The sequence below is a fragment of the Aristolochia californica genome, unplaced genomic scaffold (assembly GCF_029961685.1).
Source record: "Aristolochia californica isolate CCGP_79_NKW_82.1479 unplaced genomic scaffold, dmAriCali1.0.hap1 SCAF_11, whole genome shotgun sequence".
In the NCBI taxonomy this organism is placed as follows: domain Eukaryota; kingdom Viridiplantae; phylum Streptophyta; class Magnoliopsida; order Piperales; family Aristolochiaceae; genus Aristolochia; species Aristolochia californica.
In genome coordinates this window covers 97,144-119,826 of record NW_027181782.1, presented here as the reverse complement: position 1 = coordinate 119,826, position 22,683 = coordinate 97,144, and the positions used below count along the sequence as shown (strand labels likewise).

The 22,683-nt window shown below is 44.3% G+C and overlaps 1 protein-coding gene across 4 annotated transcripts in view; it reads right to left on the bottom strand.

Annotated features, from left to right (window-relative positions):
* Positions 1–22,683, bottom strand: part of LOC137943898 (protein MOR1-like) — an 81,776-nt gene that overhangs the window by 10,296 nt on the left and 48,797 nt on the right. For all 4 annotated transcript variants that reach the window (XM_068789328.1, XM_068789326.1, XM_068789329.1 and 1 more), the window contains exons 35-37: positions 15,535–15,630; positions 6,159–6,260; positions 5,978–6,079 (exon numbers count right to left, since the gene is read on the bottom strand). In XM_068789328.1, the coding sequence (XP_068645429.1) occupies positions 5,978–6,079; positions 6,159–6,260; positions 15,535–15,630 (300 nt within the window). The remainder of the gene's footprint in view (positions 1–5,977; positions 6,080–6,158; positions 6,261–15,534; positions 15,631–22,683) is intronic.

The following is a 22,683-nucleotide window of genomic DNA, read 5'->3' as shown; positions in this document are numbered from 1 at the left end:
CACACACACCATACTCCCAAGGAGTGGTCCCGAAACTAGATTCCCAAAGAGAAACAGCCTTAAGTAAGAGCATCAAAATAAGTGGAGCCATAGGCAAAGAAAATGTTGCCGGAGTGACCAATAGCGTTGACTGCCACCCACTTTATTGAAGGCCATGCCCATAGTTCCTATGCAATGGCATCAATCATTTCTTGACATTTCGTCTCTTGGAGAATCACAATAAAGGGCTTAAACTGAGAGAGGAAACTAGTAATCATACCGCGCTTCCAGGCTGCACTAATTCCTCTGACATTCCAACATAACAAAATCATTTGTTACCTTTCATTTTGACTTCCAGTGTGGTGTTGTCCCTCGGCAGCGAACCCATATAAACAACTCCCATGAAGTGCGCCAAGTTCATCATTTGCTGCTACGTCTCATCACCATATTTGTGGCGCTCAACTTTCAGTTCCTCCACTAGCCGAGAGACCTTTCATTTGGGGGAGGAAGGAGGTCTCAAGAGGCATAGGTTAGGTCGAACTAGATTCACCATGATGAATAGTGCTTTCCTAGCAGCGCCTTCTTCTTTGGTAGGTTGCTAGGACAGGAGGAGAGGCCGAGTGCAAGGAAGCAGTGGCTTCGGATGTTGATGCAGCATCGAGATGATGAAAAAGAGAGGGGGAGGTGGGAGGCAATGCCATTTCGGTTCTTTGAGGGGTATCTTGTTCGGCACAGTTGTTTTGGTAGTTGAGCTCTGTGTGAATGTTATCTTGTTCGCCATCACCGAAAGATGCAGAACATTTTAGGAGGGGAAAGCTATGGGTAATATCTTCGACCCTCTCAGTGATATTTCCATTTCACTCAGAGTGGATCCCAATGTGGTGTGACTCGACGAGTGGGATCTGAAGAGTGGAACATGTACCAAACATAGACCCGTTGCTAGAGTTTGCCAGCCACGCATGCTGTCCAGCGGTCCTTGGGGAAGACTCCCCATAAGCCTCGAGATGGCGTGTGTCAGGGGGACTGACCTCGATATGTGTTCCTTGCACAGACCCAACACTCCTTCGGGTTGCCGCCCTTAAGGTCTCGATATGATGCATGACAGAGGGACTGACCGCGTGATAAATGCCTTGCGCAGAGCACTCCCCACTTTGCTTGGACTTCTCACCATTTTCCATCTCATGACGGAAGTGGCTTTGAGGGCCCTGCGCTAAGTATCTTGGGAAGAGGGACCAAGGGTAGGGGTACAAGATGTTTCTGGAGGTACTTTTCTGGAAAAGAGGGTTTGACAGAAGATTTATGGCAGGGCTGATCGAAAATTTTGAAAAAAGGGGAAAGGAAATGGGGGATGGAACCACATTGGAGTTCGGGAAGGCAAGATGGGAGAGGGATTATGACGGAGGGGTACATGAAAAGGATAGCTTTTTTGACAAGCTTTGAAAAAAGTTCATGGAAAAATGTGTATCTCCAACATTGGGGTTTGGGAAAGAAGGGGAAGATGGGAGGTCTGAGATGACGCTTGCTTTATTCCACTAAACATTGATGTTTAAATTTGAATTTGAAACTACCAAGGGGACAACCGCGGTAGTCAAGTCCAGGACAGAAGGAGCGTGCCTTGAAAAAAGTGCATGCAAATTTGAATTTGAAGCAGACTCCAAGTCATAACTCGGAAACGAAGTTGACTCGTCCGAATTTGAGTCACCGTATTGAGTTGATTGTGTGTTGACTCGGTATGGTGACTGGTCCTCAAACTCGAAAAAGGAACATCTCTTTCGGCGCCAGTGACTCTCCCGGCGGACTTAGAATACTCAGCTTCCCGAAGGAAGCCTTAGTCCAGACAAAATCCTCCCCACTGACGACCTTCAGGTAAAGAGGATCAATCCATTACGAAATCGAGACTACGAACGCCATTGCTACATCAAGACGAGATTTTTCCATGGTATTTTCCACCCACTCGATTGGAACTCTGAAGGAATTGAAAATGCAGTTCAACACCTCTACCGACCAGAGCTTTATCGGCAGTCCTTTGATCGAGACCCACAGCCCGAGAGGGCAACTCAGTGTGGTCTCCAACCATCTCGACACAAAGACCTCCTTTTCTTGTGTCCATCTTATAGATTCAAGAGCAACTTCAACCTCCTCCTCCGGTCTGAGAAAATTAGCCATTTCTAGGGAGCCAACCATGATTGGAGTTCGGGAGGGGATTGAAAGATGTCGTTTCTTGGGGGGTCAAAATGGGAGGTTGGAGAAGATTTATCAAGAGTTATATGCGTACCTTGCTCTCTAGCGAGGTTTGAGATGATTTCTCGCAACTGTTTCCGACAGAAGGAACCTCCAAAAATTTCAGGGAGATAAACTCGTGCCATTACAAGCATTCCCCTCCTCTGAATGATTTTTATCTCCCGTATCCCCTTCTTCTGAAAAAGAGAGAGAGAGAAAGAGATATCTCCGACCTGTATTTCCCGAAGTCTTGGAGCTTTTGCCATTTCACCATCCTCGAGGCATCGAACAAAATCCGAAGTCGCTACAATTGGAACCGAGATGAAAGATCTTTTCGTCCCATTTATGAGGGTTAGACGAAAAACCTTTTCTATTTGACCTGGCTTTAGTTCCAGCGATATCTCTGAGTCACCACAAGTCCACGAAGATTCCAAACCTTTCCTTTTTCACCAAATTCCTGCTTCTTGCCTTCGTCTAGGGCCCATTGTCATCCTTCGCCAGAGAAAAGATGTTGTTGTCGTGCCTCTGAAGCAGATCCGTGGCAGCATTCACCTCGTTAGTGGAGGATCTGGACTGGATGGGTTAGGGGGAGACACCAAGGGTGGCACTTCTTGTTCAAGTGGAGGAGGGAATTCCTCCGCGGCTGAAGGCTTTGAAAAGGCGACTTCAGAGATTCAAGGAGACTTGCGAAGGTCTCTTCCCTCCCGACCCGCATGCATCAGACCAGGTTCCTCTCTTCTCTTCTCCTAGTTGGATCATTGAAAAAAAAAAAAAAAAAAATCACCTTGTTAGCTGGTCTGAGGTATACCGGCCAAAGGAACTTGGTGGTCTTAGGTATTCGACTGACCAAGGACATGAGCCAAGCCTATCTACTAAAATGGTTTTGGAAGTTTAACTTCACCCATAAAGCTATTTGGAGGTGATTGCAGCCAAATTTGGCTAGACGGACATTTGGTGGATTTCTGGTGGCCAACACCAGCGACTCTCCTCTATGGCATGTCTTTTACCCCCTCCTCAGCATCATTGAGCATGGGGTCATGTTCTTTGCTGGCTATGGTACCTCAAGCTTTTGGTTTGATTGGAGTGATGGTGGCCCACTCAGCAATGCCTACGCTCCTCTTCTACAATTTAGCACCAGAAAGCATGCCACTGTTGCTGATTCTCGGACTCAAGCTTGCTGGAATCTGCACTTCCGAAGGGGGCTGGCAGATGATGAAACTCAGCTGGTTGCGAAGATTCAAGCAACCACTATCAAGCCTACTATCCAAAACAAAATTATTTGACGACCTTACAACAGCAAGCTCTTCTCACTGGCATCAGCATACAAACCCATCATTGGCTGGAATGAAAGCACTACTCGCCATTCTGCTGCCATTGCGGGGAAACTCTCGGCCCCTCCAAAGTGTGCTCTTCTAAAAAAGATCCTGACTGCTGACAATCTAAGAAGGTGTGGAAACACATCCCCATGTAGGCTCTGCCCTTTCTGCAAACAATGTGATGAGATGCTTCCCCACTTTCTGTTCCACTGTCAATTTCTCCTGGCATGTTTGGACCAATATTCTCTGTCGGATTGGACTTCAATTCTGCATCCCCCGGGACTTCTTAGTGCTGGTTTGGTTCATCTTGGTACTCTACTTTCACACCCATATCCTGTGAGCCCTTTGGAAGGAGCAGAACAACAGGTGGTTCAATAAATTTTTTCACAATTCGAAGGTCTCTTATATCACAATTGGCCACGTCTCCTCGTGCCTCCACACCAAGAAGGAATTCATCAATTTCTTTGACACCTCTCTTCGCACTAATTGGTGCATCATTGCAAATTTATATGTCTGCACCTCCTCGTCCTTCCACTTGCATCCCTTGGAACCCCCTTTGCCGGGATCAATTAAACTCAATTTTGATGAAAGTGTCTATGTAAATCTGGGGATGGCTGGTTACAGTGGAGCTTTCAGAGATGCCGATGGAACTATTCTCATCTCCTATGCTGGTCCAATGGAGATTGCTGATTCTACCTTAGCTGAGTTTTTCTCCCTCCTCCAATGGCTCACCATGCCTCAATGGCCTCCTCATCAATGAAGGTGACTCACAGGTGGTTATCAGCCAGTATTCTTCTTTTGTGACCCCGCCTGGGTGCCATTGACCGCATATCTGATATCATTTCCCTTCTTCACTATATGTAGATTCATGTACCTTGTTCAGCTAATTCCTTAGCTAACTCTCTTGCCAAGCAAGGAGCTTCCCTCGAATCCCTTGTTGGAAAGGGAGATCTCCTCTATAGAATTCCATTTTCCATCAGAGAACATATTCTTACTTCTGACAACCATCATAGAAGAGGCTTCACCGCCCTTGATCTTTTTTGTCCCCTTTGTGGTGAGTGCGATGAAACAGTCCAACATGTCCTCTTACACTGGATTTTCGTGACAAATCTGGATGAAGATTTTTCAAAAGATTGGGCTCCAAGTAGGGCTACATCAGGACCGCTTCGGCACCTTTGAGATGGTTCGAGGGATTCACCTTCCTCTGCTGAACAAGTTAATTTTTTCGGCCTGTCTTGCACATATTTCATGGTGCATTTGGCTCGAGCGGAATAACTGGAGATTCAACTCCAAAGCATGCACCCCGGACAACACGGCTTCTCATGCCGTTGACCTCATCTCGAGTTGGCTTAATACAAGGAAAGAATTTGCCGCTCTATCGGGTGTTTCCCTTTTAAAAAATTGGAGCTTGATCGCCAATATATCTGGCCCCTACAGAACTCCGAGTATGGCCATCTGGGATCCTCCCCCTTGCGACTGCATTAAGCTCAATTTAGATCGTAGTACTATTGGCTGTCCTGGGCCGGCAAGAGCAGGCGGTGTGTTAGAGGTCACAATGGAGACCCTATTCTTTCTTATGCTGGTCTAGTGGGCATCCCGATTCTAATACTACTAAAGTTAGTGCTTTGTTGTTCGGCCTCCAATGCTTCAAGGATCTCCATGGCAAGTTAATCATTGAAGGCGACTCGAAGACTATTATTAGTTGGTGTTCCAAAGACAGCTCCCCCCCTTGGCGCCACTGGCTAATCACCGATAGTATTGCTAACATTGTATCTTTTATTCATTGTAATTGGAATCTCATTCCTAGATCAGCCAACTCTTTGGCTAATAAATTGGCTAAATTCGGAACTTCCCAACAATTTCTCATTGTTTGTGAAGGCTTCCCTCCTTTGTAAATTGCTTTTTCGAGTTTTTCTCTCAATAAAAATCAGCATCATTTCAAAAAAAAAAATATATATATATATATAGAATTCCATTTCTCTTTAAAAAAAATTGCCCTTGAACCAGCACCAGTGTCAGATACTAGAGTATGATGTAGACACAGCACAGCAGTGCAATGGTCCCATACAAGGCCAATATACACCCAACCTGCGTTTCAGGAGGTAAGGTACAAACTACAGGAAGGTCTCATTATCCAAATGTGGGCAATAAAACCACCTATCATTTCACCTAACAGCGTTTAAGCAGCTCATTTTCCTTTTTTGAACTATTTGGTGTCACCTTTTTTATCTAACTAAAGAGCTGTCTAAATGAAATCACATATCATTCTCCTTTCAGCTCATAAACAACTCATTTTTCTTCTTTCTACAATTCAGTGTCACTTGCTGTATCTAAATAAACAGTTGTCTAACAGCAGAAAAGAAAATGACAGAATGAAAGCAGATGAAAAGAGTCACTATGGGCCATAAAAAAAAAAAAAAAAAAAAAAAAAAAAAAAGCTAAAACAGTAAGCATCAATGAACCTTCTCTATCCAGCACGGAAGAAATATGGCGGCTTCCGATTCTGTAAGAGCATAACCTTCATCTCTGAATGTTTCAATAAGCTGTGGTAGGAACTCCAAAACCTGTAACTAGCATAGAAAAGGGAATATTACACCACGGTTTCAAACATAACTAAACAACTATAGTAGAAAGAGTTTGCACCTTCAATAAACATGTTGTGTTGGATTCACAGAACCGTAAGACAAACCACCTTAAAAGTACATCGGCGAGCTCAATTATCTCCTTTGCATTTGAAGGCAAAGCCTGAACAATAGACAAAAATATGTCAAAAAAAAAAAGGGACCAAGTATCCAAGTCCTTCGACCCTAGGTACAACCAATTTTTTAACTTGACCATTAAAATTGCATTGAATGACTTAAAATTTGATTTCTTCTTATTCTATGTTTATTACTTACCACATACATTCCTAAATGATGTTCATTGGATTGAAGGTGACTCGAAATTAGTGATTTCCTGATGCTCATAGGGTTCTAACCCTCCTTGAAGATATTTGAAGACCTTTCAACCAATTCCTTGGCTCAAACTTTGGGAAAGTATGAAGTCTCCTTTTAAACACTCAATGTAACAGGGGCTCCCCTTGCCTAGCCCCTTGCTTTGTTTTTTGGCTTCCTGCCTTGAATAAAATCGCCTTTTTCAAGAAAAAAAAGTTTATTTTGGATATATTTTTATGATAAAATGGAGATAATGGCATTGTTTAAATGTAATAAAGTGAATGACTTTTGTAGAGTTATTGTAGGACCTTTTATTCTGTTTTTAAGCTGTAAGGGTATATTTGTCACATAGCTTGAAGTAATTCCAAGGGCAATATTGTCCATGTCTTTTTGTAAATTGTATATTAAGACAGCAAAAGGAGTTTTGTGCCCTAACCAGTTAAATCAATGAAGGACGACAGCCTCATTGCTTTCCCTTAGTTGATCGCTTCATGTTTCTCATCTTGCTTCAACTTTTCAAGATGTTAGAACTGCAAGAGATTTTAAGTGCCATCTAATCCTTCATCTCCTCTTATTCTTTTATTCACTTAAGCAGGTGATAATTACAAGAATGCCCCCACTTACATACATTTCAATTGAACCATTATATCTCCCATAATACACATTCAAATTACATCTAATATATTGTCTATTCTGGAAGATACATCTAATATAAAATGACGAAACTACCCCTTAGCTGATTTTTAACACTCCCCCTCAAATTGGAGTGTATATGTCTATGAGTCTCAACTTCCCACAACATTTACCCAATGATTTAGTAAACATATCTGCCACTTGGTCACCAGATCTAATATAGGAAGTGACAACTTCCTTCTTCATTACAACATCTCAGATGACGTGACAATCCACTTCAATATGCTTAGATCCTTGATGGAACACTTGAGTTCCAGCAATGAATATGGCTGCCTAGTCCAAGCTTTTTTTTTTTTTTTGTGAGAAAGTGATGGATTTATTAAAACCAGAAGCAAAACAAACAAGGCTAGGCAGACCTCCCCCTTACAAGAAGGGCCATGGAGAGAGGCCCCCTGTTCAGCACAACTGTCTACAACAGAATTTGCAGATCTGGCACATGGGGCCAAATATAGGTAAAGTGGGGAAGAATGTCAAGAATGGAATAATATACATCCAAAAGATGCCACGGCAGAGATGAGGGAGAGGAGAACCACACGACAATCACCACAGAGCCTCCCTCAATGTGGAGCGGCCCGGAGAAGTGCTCACAGAAGATCATGAGGCCTCTGAGGAAGGCCTGAAGCTCGACAGTAGTGGAGTAAGAAATGCTCATAGGTCCAAAATAGGAGTTGAGCTGATTACCACCCGAATCATGGAAAACACCAGCATGGCCCACCATGCCAGGATTGCCGAGAGAACTGCCATAAAAATTCATCTTGATGAAGCCCAAATTAGGGGGTTGCCACTCCTGCAACATCTAAGGCCTCGATGGGGCTCCCATCTAAGCAATGATACTCCAGTTATCCCTGGGCGAGAGCCCAGAGAGAGCAAAAAACTCCTTCCTGGAGTGGAGCCAGGAGGAGATGAGGTCAGTAATGGGGGAGATGACCCGATCATGGGAGAGATGCTTGGCATTGAAACGCCTATTGTTGCGCTCCATCCAAATGCCCTAGGGGAAGAAGGCAACACAGGCTGAAATGATCATATTTCCCAATTTAGGGAGGGGAGCCCCTAGAAGCAAGCGCCCAACCAAGGGGATGTCATTCGACAAGCAAAGAAGAAGCCCAGATAGAAGATGCTCATTCACACAGACCAAGAGAAGGGGCAGGACACAAAATGGTGGCAAGTACTCTCCTCCTCAAGGTCACACAGGGGACAAGAGGTGCACACACTTAGGTAACCATGATGATGAAGGTTGATTGCAGTGAGAATTCTATTAAGCTCCTCATGCTTGGGGGTAGTTGAGGTCTCCCTTGATGAGGAGGGAGTAGGCAGAGGAGACAGAGAACATACCACTAGCCTTTGGCCACCAAATCATCCAAAGCATCATGAGGCCTAGAAAAGGAAATCACCTCCAAAAGGCGAGAAGCAAGAAGGGCATCAGCATCATCAAGACCTTGACGTAATTGAAGATCCCATACTCCCAAACCCCAAACACTCGTGACCGACAAGTAGCACTGCATAGAGGCCTGCAAGATGCTACCGAAAGAAGCCTTCAGAGGCCCGAAACTGACCCACCAATCCTCCTAGAAGCGAATCGAGCGACCATTACCAACGTAGAGATGAATGCCTAAGCGGAACAACAGGAGGAGAGGAAAAATAACTCTTCAAAATGGAGATAGGCCTCCCTCCCAAAGGTCCACCATGTCTCATGCCAGTTAAGATTGAACAACACCATTGGTCTCTAAAGATTGTTGCCGGTAGTGTTGAATTTCCAAATCCATTTGAAGGCCATATTCATATCCTTGGTGAGCCTAACACCCAAGCCCCCTTTAGATTAGGAAATGCAAACATCTTTCCAACCCACCAGATGATACTTGAACTCAGTAGAGGTACCTCGCCAAAGGAATCTCCTCATCAAACCGTCAATTTGGTAGCATCGAAATAGGGTAGTGCATAAACGAGAGGAAATAAGTTGTGATTCTAGCCAAACAAGATTTGAGAAGGGTAAGCCTCCTAGCTTTAGAGAAGAGACGACACCTCTAGGTAGCCAAACGAAATTGCAGCCTCTCAATAACTGAGCTCCATATGTCCTTGTTGATGCAAGAGGTGAAGAGAGGGAGATTGAGGCAGAGCAACCCAATAGATCCGCCATGGACCAAAGTTTCTCCGAGTTGATATTAAACCCCAATAAAGTGGTCTTCTACCAATTAACTTTCGGCCCCGAAGCAATCTCAAAAAGGCCTAGCAAGGTCTGGACCTTCATAATATAGTCCAAAGATCCAACCCCAAATAATAGAGTATTATCCACATACTGACGGAGGGAACGTTGAAAACCTCAATGCTATTGATCGGCTCTAGCCAGCCAACCTTCTTAGCCCTGAAGGTCATAGCCGAGAGGAGCTCAACCACAATATTGAATAAGAGGGGGTAAAGCGGTCCCCCTACCGAATTCCGTTGGATCCCTTAAAGAAGCCGCAAAGAATCCCATTGATAAGGAGGGAGAAGGAGGCTGAAGAGACACAGTGTGACGAGGAGCAGCCAGTCGAGTCCAGACGGCACTCCCACATGCCCACCACACAGCTCCAGCCATGATCATAACCTTACCCGAAGCATGCGAGCGCATCCCGGAGAGCGCACGCAAAGCAGCACAATAAGGGATGGCAAGGCGAATACAATAGAGGAAGCGCGTACGACAGCCATATGAGTGTGGGACGCGACATCGGCAAACCTAGCACAACCACAGGTCCTTGGCGCAATGCACACAAGGCTGGGTAACTCGCACAAAGCAGTAGGGGCGCTGCCAGGATGGGGCGCCAGGCCAAAACGGGGTTGGCCAAGATGGGGCGCGCGCCAGGCCGAAATGGGGTTGCGGCCAGACGAGCGCGCGCGTGCGCGGGGACGCCAGAAGACTTCAGAAGGTGCTAGAAGATTCCAGAAGGCACCAGAAGTGCCAGAATTCGGAGACTCGAGAATTGGCGGGTTTCAGAGCATTTCTAGAAATCTCTAAAGGCCAGGGACGGTAGTTGGTAGGTTTCTGAGTATTTCTAGAGCCCTCTAAAGGCCATGGATGGGGCTTATAAATAAGGAGGGCCTCTCCCTTTGGGAGGCATTCTAATTCTTGAGCATTCTTTGCTCTTCAAGTGTATAGAGAGTTTTTAGCCTTCAAGAGTGTTGGGCTTTTCTCTTCCATCTCTTTGGTCTTTCCATTGTCCCTTTGTCTTGCAACATCTAGTGTGGAGGTTGGGTGGAAGATCCGAGGCACAAAGAGGCTGACTAGTTTTTGGAAAGAGCTAGGCCGCACGGGGTTGATATTCTGCTTGGCTAGATGGACATAGCCAAAATCTAACCGCGTGACACAGGTTCTAATCCAAAACCGCCAACAGTCTCTAAATCCCACCTGGCCTAAAAGATCTTCCAAGAGGTCCCAATTAACCCTATCAAAAGCCTTCTCAAAGTCTAGCTTCAGTGCAAAGCAAAGGGTGCTAGAGCGGGAGTAATGAACATGTTAGGAATTAGATGCCCTAATTCCAAACTAACGAGAGCAATAATAATAACCGCGGAAGAAAGGAAAAACAAGCACGAAAAACAACAAGATTTATACAAGTTTGCCTCAAGGTGAGACTACGTCTTGTCTTCTGCCACTGTAGTAATCCACTTTAAAGATGAAATAGCTTACAAGAGAATTCGCACACACTTACAGGTGTTTTCTCTAACCTCTCTCGGGCTACAACTACAACTCCTTCTCGGTGATGATAAAACCCTAATAGCGGCGCCCATCAATTATAAAGAGAAAATTAGGGCAACTGCGATACAAGAGTAAAATTCCCAAACTGCCCTCAATGAAACAATAGTTAATATATCCGCATACTGACTCAACGAAGGGCGTTGATTAGGCTCCACAACTTAACTGATCAAAGAGTTCATGGGCCGCCATGGAGTCGTCCAAAATGTTCCCTCCCCTAAGGAAAGCGTCTTGCCCATTATGAATGACCAAGGGAAGGAAGGTCTTCAAACGCAGACGAGGACACTCCTCAAACTTGACCAAAGCATCAATGATGGAGGATCTATCCGAGGTTACCTCATTGCTAACACATAGTGAGGTAACTCGGTTAGTCCTCCGCCTCGCCGAGGCGATTGCATGAAAAAATTTAGTGTTGGTGTCCCTCGCTTTCAACCAATAAAGCTTCCGAATCCATAAGGGTTCTCCGAAGATTAAGATTCCAACCACTAGGTTCAGACCATAAGTCTGAGATAGAAGGGCTTTTATCTCTGGACAACAAGGAGATAGGACCATGGCTAATATCAAGAATTTTGTCACCCAACCATAAGTCCGACAAAAATTGTGTCTGACCAGCTGGAAGCTCTTGGAGCACTATTCGGGCAAATGGGCTTTGGTACTCACTTGCATTTTTGGATGTGTAGTTGTCTCCTTAGCATCCGACTCCATTATGGTTAATGGCATCTCTTGCGGTCGCTTTCATGGCACCCGAGGGATCAAGCAAAGTAATCCCTTATCGCCCTTCCTCTTCACCATTGTCGCAAAATCTTTCTCCACAATGTTCCGGCACACCAAGAGCATTGGATGGCTCTCCCCCATCTCAAACTACCTTAACCAAGACATCGCTATTCTGCAATATGCCAACGACACCATCCTCTTTGGAGAAGGTACTATGGAGCAAATTGTTAGGCTCAAGGCTTTGGTGAACCTTTTAAAGCTCTCTTCTGGCCAGAAAGTCAGTTAGGCCAAGTCCTTCATCTCGGGTTATAATGTTGATCAAAGCACCCTTTATTCCATGGCCACTTACCTTGACTGCAGAATCGCCATCTCAAACTACCTTAACCAAGACATCGCTATTCTGCAATATGCCAACGACACCATCCTCTTTGGAGAAGGTACTATGGAGCAAATTGTTAGGCTCAAGGCTTTGGTGAACCTTTTAAAGCTCTCTTCTGGCCAGAAAGTCAGTTAGGCCAAGTCCTTCATCTCGGGTTATAATGTTGATCAAAGCACCCTTTATTCCATGGCCACTTACCTTGACTGCAGAATCGCCAACCTCCCCAGCACTTACCTTGGTCTACTGCTGACTAATGGCACCCTGTGCAAGTATTGTTGGCACCTAATGATTGAACGGATGGAGGGCAAATTAACTACTTGGTGAGGCAAGTTCTTTCAAAAGCAGGCAAGCTTACCCTTATAAAATCCTTTCATGGGATCCCGAGCTACTTCCTCTCCTTGTTCCATTGCCCTGTTGCTGTTGCCAATCATTTGGAATTCCTCAAGCAATGCTTTCTTTGGGGTGGGCCCAATGACAAAAGGAAATATCACCTTGAGAAATGGGCTGATGTCTGTCAACCTATGATCCTTGGTGGTCTCGGCATCAAAAGCATTTCGGGCACCAATTCAGCATATTTACTCAAATGGTTATGGCACTTCAACACCTCTCCTTCACTGATTTGGAGCTCACTGGTTGCTGCCAAAGCGGGTAAGCAGGATGGCTGGTGGCTGGATGGAGGCAGGCGATACACTCTCGCCAATTTAGAGAAAAATCTTTCTCCTTCTCCCTCAATTTTCTGGCGTTATCAAGTGTTTCCCTGGCAATGGGTTTCAGACCAAATTTTGGTCAGATTGGTGGTTGGGTGACAAACCGTTGGTGAGCGCCTTCAGCTCCCTCTCGAGCCTCTCTAACCTCCCTTTGGCCTTGATCACTGATATTTGGCAACAATCCGGTGACTGGAATCTGCAATTCCAAAAAGGTCTCACTGACACAAGCTATGGAGGCTTCTAATCTCCTCCATTCCAGACTCTAATCTGGACCCCATGCCCAAAGGGCTCTTTCACTGATGTATCTATCTACAATTGCATTTAGGGCTTCAGCACCTCTCGGGCTCACCATCCAGCTGCATTGGCCTGGTTTCTCCATGCTCCACCTTGGGCTAAATTCTTTGTTTGTTGTGTTTGCAGTAATAAGGTCCTCACTTCGGATGCCATACTCAGGCGTGGGACCCAAGTTCCTGACCCGTCTTGCCCCTCCTGCCATGACTCGCCGGAATGTGCTACTAACGTGTTGCTTCACTGCCACTTCACCCAGTCTATTTGGGCCAGTCTTCTGAACAGAATTGGCATCGAGTATTGTGTCCCTCGAGATCTCCCGTCAATGATCCAGTCCCTCCCTTGCTCTCGGCTCCCTAAGCTCGGCAAAATGCTAATCTCCAGCTGTGCAGGTCATATCCCTTGGGCACTTTGGAAGGAGAGGAACAAAATAACGTTATATCTCAAGTCCTCCACTGTTTCAGAGCTTGCCAAGTCCATTGTTGGTGGCTCCTTATGAAGAAAGAATTCTTCCACCTCAGCAACTGTCATCTCCGGGGAAACTGGCATCTCATTCCTGCAATGACGGGGCCCTCTCATCCTCCCCTCTATGGCAGTCTGGTCACCTCCTCCTCGTGGGTTCCTCAAGTCGAACTTTGATGGCGGCACCTATGGTTGTCCCGAGCATGCAGGGTTTAGTGAAGTTATCCATGATGACAGCGGCAGCCTCCTACTCTCCTTCGCGGGCCTATTGAGCTTTTCAGATTCTACTTCAGCTGTGATTGGGCTGCTTCATGACCTTATGATCTATCGAGACCGGTTTTTTGGCCCCCTCATCATTAAGGGTGACTCCAAAGTGATCATCGATTGGTGCACCAAATCCAAGACCCCACCCTAGCGACATTGGAACATCTTTCAAGATATTTGCAGCATCCTCTCCTCCCTTGATTGTACTTGCACCTTGCGGACTCTCAAGCTAAACAAGGTAAATCCCTCCAAACCATTGTGTTGGGAGGCCCATCCTTACAAGTTGTATCTGTTTATTCTTTTGCCCTATTAAATTCACTGTTCATAAAAAAAAAAAACAAAGGCCGTCTTCATGCTGGAGTTATGTGCATTAATTGTCTTATTCTGCCACGCATTTAGGTAGTTAAGATAGTTCGAGTGTGGAGGGGCATCATTGTAACTTCATCGGGTTACCAATTAAGTGACTGTACAATAGAAAAGGCAGTCATTTTTAGACCCTAATGTGTGCTGAGAATTGCCATACACTCGCCCCCTCTTCTTCTCTTTCATCTTATTAACCTCTAAATTCCACATTCAAAATTAGAAAATCCCTCCAAGTTACAATTTCCTATTTCAAGCCAACTGAAGTTAGAAGTTTTATTGGATAGAAACATGCTCTGTTTTTTTTTTTTTTTTTTTTTTTTTTTTTTTTTGTTTTTGCTACTTTGGTAAATGCTTCAATTAGAAAGCCCTCTTTTAAGAGGAAGTTTCCTGTTTTAAGTCTAAGACTATGTTTCTAACTGGGAAAGCAGAAAGTTTAGCAACTCTATAGATTAGAAGTAGTTTCCTATTTTGAATTTTTCCAGCAAGCTGATGAAGATTTGGAAAGTCCTAATCAGAGTCAATTTCCTTTTTTAGACAGCTAGGAGTTTCCCATTCTGTTTATTTGTATGCCTATAAGGCCTTCATATATAACACAGAAATTAGAATTTTGCTATTGAATAAAGTTCTGATTTTTGTTCTCTCTTGGATAAACTAATTCATTGTGGTTTTTTCTCTGTTTGCTATTTTTTCTAATAGCAACAGAAACACTACTTTATATCTCAAATTTTACCCATTAAATTTGAAAACAGATTGTAGTTTTTTTAGTTGTTGGTAAAATCTAGGTTATGCACACTCTGGAGGAAACTTTCAACTTGTTATTCTTTGACTCTAAACCACAGTGCTGCATCAATCACTTAGCAAATCCACAGGTAAAATGGACAAAAAAGCCATTAAATTTTGAAGCCAGCTCCAATAGGGTGGTATTTTCCACGCCTTTTAAAACCTATGATTACACAAAAGTTGAGTTTTGTGCTTTATTGAGTGGCTTCAAGATCTTTATGCAGTCTTTCGATTATCCTTTGATTAATGAAGAAGATTTTCAGGTAGTTGTACGTTGGTTTCCTTCCAGTATAACTCGGAGGTTTTGGAATCTTTATAGTGACATTTCAGCTCTTTTGTGACATACTTCAGCTTTCGTAGTCTCACACAGTTCAGAATGGAAATGGAATGGCAGACTTTTTCAGCCAAAGTAGGTGTCATAAATTGACTTTGTTTTGCAAGTTTTCTGATTATTCATTTCACATATATTTTGAAAGCTTTTGTATTTTTCTTAGATTACATGATGTCCTAGCTGACTTCTTACCAGCTTTCTTGTTTATACTCCCTCTTTAATGCAATTCTCACTATTAAAAAAAACATTATTTTAAATAAAGTGGCTTTTCTAAAGGAAAAAAAAGTTGGTAATAGCAAAGCAAAGGTGCATGATTCCAGCCTCCTTTCCCTCAAAGAGAAAACTCTAAAAAGAGAGAATTTAAGGAAAAGTGCATCCCACCTTTTGCAACAAATCAAGCCCCTCAACTTGCTTCTTGAAATCAGTGCTAAGAAGACGCCTATGAAGGTCTTCTCTGAAATATTTCATAAGATCATTCTACACCACATTCAAATAAATAATGTTAGCATGAAATAATGAAATATTCAAACTGCAAGAAGAAACAAGAAACAAGAAACACTAAATGAATGCAATCCAACAAACAATTAGATAGGAAATATTTGTTGCTAATTTTTCAAAAAGATATGACTCAAATTATATGAGAAACAAATTTAAAGAAAAAGTTTGCCAAAAAATCAGTTTGACTAGGCCTTTGGCTCAATGTTCACATCAGGGATTTCTAATGTGAGATTTCGGGTTCAAGTCTCACTATGGTAAGGGTGTGTGTGTGTGTGTGTGTAAACAACATTTAAAAAAAATCAGTTTGAACTCTATTCTGCTATACTAAAAATCATATATTTACATGTACAGTACAGCCCAAACGATGGAGAAAGAGTGAGAACCAGATGAAGATGAAGAGAGCTAGTAAAGGTTAGGAACAAGGGTGCGAACAAGAAGAAGAGCAACAACTAGAGAGAAGGAGGTGGAGCAAAGAAAATCAAGTAGCAATAGGGAAATCGGAAAGGCGAGAAGGAGAAAAGAAAAATGGGAGAGCGCAGGATACAACCAGAGAGAAGGAGAAAAACAAGGAGAGTGAGAGAAAGAGCAAAAGAAACAACCACAAAAGATTACACAAAAACAGGGGGACCACCCTCAAGGGACATCAATCGAAGGAACAACTCTGAAAAAGAATGGAGACACCACCTTTCTTTTTTTTTTAGAGAAAGAAATGATAGTTTATTAAAAAAAAAGAGCCAAGATACAGAGATAATCAGAGGAGCCCTCCCTTTACAAGAAGGGATTGGAGGGAGACTCCTCTTTCTTAGCAAGAACATCAGCTAGAGAATTAACTGACCACGGTACATGGATCCTAAGTACAATGAACATTGGAGACTAAATCTGCTATGTGGTGAAAACAAGGCCAGTGGCAACATGAAGGGGTCATGGGGGAGGAGCACCTGGTGAGCACGACCCAGGAATCACCTTCAACAATGAGAGGGCCGGTGAGGCAAGCTGAAGAACACTGGTCCAGATACACGAGGAGAAATGGCAATGCAAGAGGAGATGTGGGACAGCCTCCGAAGGTTATCAGCCGTCAGCATTTTGTTATAAAGTGCACACCAGAAGAAAAACTTGACCTTCGAGCGCGGGGGAGGGAGGGGGAGGCATAGTCTTCCAAGCAATGGCTGCATCATGCCGAGAGGTGCTGCTGTTCCAGCCGGCAATGAGTAAATACGCAGAGGCGGCGAAGAAAGACCCTCGGGCATCAAGATGCCATATAATTTTGTCATTTAGAGCATCTGATATCGACATCATGAAGGTCCGCAAGCAATCTAGTGGCAAGCTGAGATTCTAAGTCCATTAATCCTCTTCTGATATGCAAATTCCAGCAACCCGGAGATGAGCAGCAATCAGCAATGGAGGCAAGTTGCCTGATGCTGATAGGTAGAAGTGAGGCATATGTGTTGCAAAGTGGCTTCCCATTACACCAGCAGTCAAACAAGAAGCTTAGAGATTTCCCATTGCCAGCAAAGAAGCTGATGCCTCGTTGGGAAGTGTTGAGGAAAGGAAAACAAGAATGCCAAAGAGGAGAGAGATGCTGACGCAAACCTCCACTGATATACCATCTATCCATTCAATTCATCTTTTTCGCTACCATAGGTCTCCAGATTGCATTAGGCATGTGGTTGAACCTCCAAAACCATTTTAACAGATAAGCATGATTAATGTTCCTCGTCAACCCAAGACCAAGACCTCCAAACTCCTTGGGTTGGCAGACCTCCAACCAGCTGACTGGATGATATTTGAAAGTGTCGCTAGTATATCTTCCATAGGTAACGCTTCCGAAGTCAGTCAATTTGGTTGCAAACCTCAGCCGGGCAATGGATGAAGGATAAAAGTAGTAGTTGGGTGTGCCATCAATTGCAGCCCGTAATAAAGTAAGTCTACCAGCAGTCGATAGAAAACAACCCCGCCAAGTGGCTAATCTTCGCTCTAATTTCTCAAATGACCTTGGTCCAGAGCTGCTTATGAGGTCTACAATCAAAGAGGGGGGAGGTTGAGATGAGTTACCAACAGAGCGCAGATCTGACAGCCGAGAAGGGAAGCCATTGCAGAGAGGGTACTTTGGTTGATGTGGCATCCGAAAATTCACGTTTTACCCTAGATAATCTTCTAGCCAGAAATGAGCTCAAATAGGCCAAGGAGAGCTTTAAGATGCTTGGCTTCAGATTGAGTACGGGCACCGAAGAAAAAGGTATCGTCAGTGAATTGCAGCAAAGATATCAAATTCTGGTGAGGAGGAAATCGGTTGAATCCATCCAGCATCCTTAACTGAGTGAATCAGACCAGAGAGGTATTCAACCACAATGTTGAATAGCAGCGGTGAGAGTGGATCTCCTTACCTAATTCCCCTAGAGCCCTTGAAGTATCCCAGAACAATGCCATTGAGGATGAGCGAATATGAGATGGATGAGACGCAGCTGTATATCCAAAATCTCCACTTCGGTTTGAAACCCATTCTGGCCAAAAGGTCATCAAGGAGGGTCCAATTAACCCTGTCAAAGGCCTTTTCGACTCGCTTGAAGTGGTCAAGTATCTCATTAGCAGCCTGACACCAAGCAAAAGCCACAACATGGAAGAATAGTTGGTTCCCGTCTCCTTCAAAAATCCATTTGAAATGGGCCATCTATTTCCAACAGATTTGGTGTCACAACATGTGATGTCTTGAAGTTGGAATTGGAGGGTAGTGCAGCTTTGGAATCTATTTGGAGAAAGTAGACGAGATTCCTCAAGAGTGTCTAAGTTGACAAGCATGGCAAGAATAGTGGCTTTGGTAGCTTTTATGTTGGCATGATGGGTAGAGGCCCAGGCATGGATGTGTGGCTTGAGGAGTTGGAGTTTTTTGGGCAAGCTCTAGCCAGCCATACCCAAGGTGCTAAGCATGGGCCAGATATTGGCAACAAGCCCCATAAATGTTGGTTCCCATATCCCAGCGTTTTCAAATCTGAATGGCCTAGGTCCCTAGCTACCCACCTTGGCATCCAGTAAAATGGGTCAATGATCAGAGCAGATACGATAAAGGACCTTCCTGGAAGCATTGTAGTGTAGATGGAACCAATTCCCATTGGCTAGAAATCGGTCAAGCTTGGAGTGGATGAATCGGTGAAGTTGACAATTAGTCCAAGTAAAAGTTTTCCCCAAGAGATTAATATCAACATGCTCACAACTGCCCACGAAGTCCAAAAATTCCTGCAAGGAAGTTGTAAAGCGACTGGATGGAGGGGATTTATCTCTACGAAAACGTATGGCATTCAAATCACGGGCAAGGAGCCACCTTCGTTGCCAACGGACCGAGACATCATATAGCTCCTCCCAGAAAGCGTTGCAGTGACAGTAGCGAGTTGGACCATAAACCCCTGATAACGGCCAGAAATTGCCAGTGGTCTTGTCCTGAATAAGAAGGTTGATTGAGTGGGCACCGAAATACTCGTCAATAACGTCCACTAAGTTAGAATTCCACATTGCAAGGATTCTCCCAACTTGACTGATAGCATTAACCTCAGTCCAAGCAAGGTGAGGGCACTTTCAGGCAGAGCCAATTCCCCTTGTGTTCCATGACAACATGATCATTGATCCAAGTTCTTACATACTCCAGAGTTTTGATTAATCCCAGGGAGTGGACCATAATAAATTACTCCCATCAGCTCAGCAAGCCGCATCATTTGATTCCAGGAGTCTTCATCGTATTGGTGTCTCTCTGATTGCAGCACAGCAATGAAATTTTGGGAGTTCTGTCCAGGAGGTGGGAAGATGAGCCTTCCAATTGAAGGATTAGTACGGAAGTGGATGGGTGGATTGCTAGATTCGCCCTGCAGCAACTCCCTTTCAGGACGAACAGGGGCCCTTCCATGTCACTGATAGGTGGCCAATCTAGGGAGAGAAGGAAATCTAGGGACACCATCTAAGCCATTCTCCGAGCGGAAATTCAGGGACTGTTTACCATGAAGAGGAAGAAAATGAATGGATTTTTTTTCAAAGCAAGGCAAGTCATCAACGACAACGCACCAGATGGCACAAAGAATCTTCCTTCTGCACACTCTTCAAATATGTAGCATGACCTTCTCCATCAACAAAATTGTTGATCACTGTGGATAGATTGTCCAATTGACAGTCAAAACTGGTGATAAATGCTCTTTTATCTCCATCCTGTGATCGCTTGCACAACTTTCACCCAGCAGTTTGAGAGTGCTACAACTGATTGCCAAGTTGGAAACCGAACTAGGGAACTCTAGACTGGAAGACTCATATTCTACTTCTCAGTCTCTCAGTACAATGACATGAATAACTACAAAATAGCACAATGCCGGGAGGGTATGATCATGGCTCGCATCTACATCCCGGAATGCACCAACACTAGGTTTGGCAGGCAAACACTCATGGAAAGACTTCGCAGCCTTTCCCCACCCAGCTCTCAAGTGGGACACCAATCCGAATGGCCATACCACAATCCCCCCCCCCCCCCACCACCACCCACGAGACACTTCGAAGAATCCTCCCAACTAAACCTAACGCCACTTCTGGGCCCATATCGATGATGACAACCACATCACCGACCTTGCTGAAACTGACCCCACCCAACTCACCTTCAGTCTATCTACCCAGTTCTTGAAATAGGGAAGAGAAAAAAACTCCCTTTCCCTAATTGCCACTACAGACAGTAATATGGTTGACAGGTTTGCCATCTCCACCTGGTTTTCTGAAATGCTTCAACTCAGCTACACTCCCGCCCAGTCCTATTTGGGATCTCATGGCTGGCTGGCATCTACATGCCGGAATGCACCAACACTAGGTTTGGCTGGTGAACACTCATGGAAAGACTTCACGGCCTTTCCCCAACCTGCCCTTAAGTGGCACAACCAGTCCGAATGGCCACACCCAATTCCCCCCACTACCAACGGCAAGACACTTCGGAAAATTCTCCCAACTAAACCTGACACAACCTCTTGGCCCTCCAATCCATATCAGTGATAACAACCACAACACCGACCTTGCTGAAAGTGACCCCACCCAACTCACCATCACATTATCTACTCTCTTCTTTTTTTTTTTTATAAAGATGTATTAATAAAACGAAAGAGAACAAAATTTTACAAAATTTGGGGGAGCATATCCCTTACAACCAATGATTGTAGGTAAGGTCCCTGCCTAGCAAGCACATCTGCTACCGAATTAGCGGATCTCGGAATGTGAGTCCAGTACTTGAACGAAAGAAGATACTAATTTTCTCTTTCCCTAATCGCCACTGCAGAGAGTAATATGGTTGATAGCTTTGCCATCTTCACTTGGTTTTCTGAAATGCTTCAACTTGGCTAAACTCCTATCTGGGATCTCGTGACTGGCTCCTCCACTTTCACACTGTGGCAGAAAAAAAAATGAAGCTATCAAGTTAAGGCCAACCCAAAGCTCGGCATCAACAAGATCAGAGAGTGGATACCCTTCGTTCCCAATTTCTTATTTGGCCAATGGCTAAACATCTAGGGGCTACTTGCGGCGCTCTGGCATGACCAAAAATTTACTCAAAGTGCCACTGCTTTTGGCAAGTTGGAGACCCTTGACGAGATTACAAATCAGAAACTCCAGTTTGACTTTGTAAGATTGTTCATCAATACCGAAACAACACCGGAAATGATCCACTTTCCTCAAAATTTATGTTGGAAACAACTTCTTCTGGATCAAAATCATCATCAAGGAACTTTGCCCCAAAGGGAATCAGCTTGTTGTTCACCACAATCTGAGAAGACAACACCGAGTCCACTCAGACGTTTGCGACTGAACCAGGACATGCTGAGTTGACTCTAAATCACACCAAAGCCCCATCCCTGACATCAACATGGAGGTCAGTGATTCATCCATATCTTCCCCGCCATCCCAATCTGTTTCAAATTCAAACTTCGATATTTCAACCCCCCCCCACCATGCCACATTGCCAATTCTGCTATATGTTAGCAAAATTTGACAGCTTTGTCTCGTTGTTCCTACCCTCTCCGTGAGTCATGTGCCCTATGGAATCTCCTTCCAGGCATGGCAAACAATGCCCCCCAAGTTGACCACATACCAATGAAGACACTGATCAAAGCACTTTATCACCACAACATCTCTCAGAGAATGGGAGCCAGTCAGCATCCCAAAATAGCAACACCAACCCCAAATCAACACAGCTACCCTCAACCAAGTGATGTAGTCTCTCCCCTACCCACCTTCTGGACACTGACCATACCTTGGGTGAAGCTTCTCTTAACGCCTGACAAAAGCATTTACCATCTTCAGCTAAGCCCAGACCCCAGTCTCATTTATCACACATAGACACATTAATTTACAAAACATAAACACATTCATTTACAGTACACATACAAAAACCCACAAACACAAATTCATCTACTACACACACACAACCTACTCGCCCACACCCTCACACATTAGTTTACAGAACACAGATACACACATGTGCATTTTACAAACCCACACACAAGTTCATTTACTAGACACACATACACAACAACCCCCCCCTGCCTCACATATTCATTCACTGGACACACATTATTTTAGACAAACACATACAAACATACGGTCATTTACTACACACACGTATCCACACAAATAGACAAACACATATACACATACCCTACTCATATTCACACCAAATAGAGAAACACATATCCCCCCCAACCTTTCACAAAACAGCCTAGCAATCCAAACTGCCCCTCCATTTCTGGAATGTCCATCGCTTTGCCCTCATGCTCCTTCCCCCAGCACGGCCACCTACCCGACATTGAATCCCCCCACCACCAAAGCAACCCAACCGATTTCTTCACCAAGATTGGGCTACAGGGGCCGAAACCCTTCAGATTTGAGAACTCATGGCTTCTTGAGAATGACTTTGAAAGTTTAACCTCTAGTTGGTGGCCAAATTTGAACGCTACCTGTGTTGTTGGATGGTGTCTCCCACAGAAACTCAAGGTCCTACACAATCAACTTAAATCGTGGTTCTCA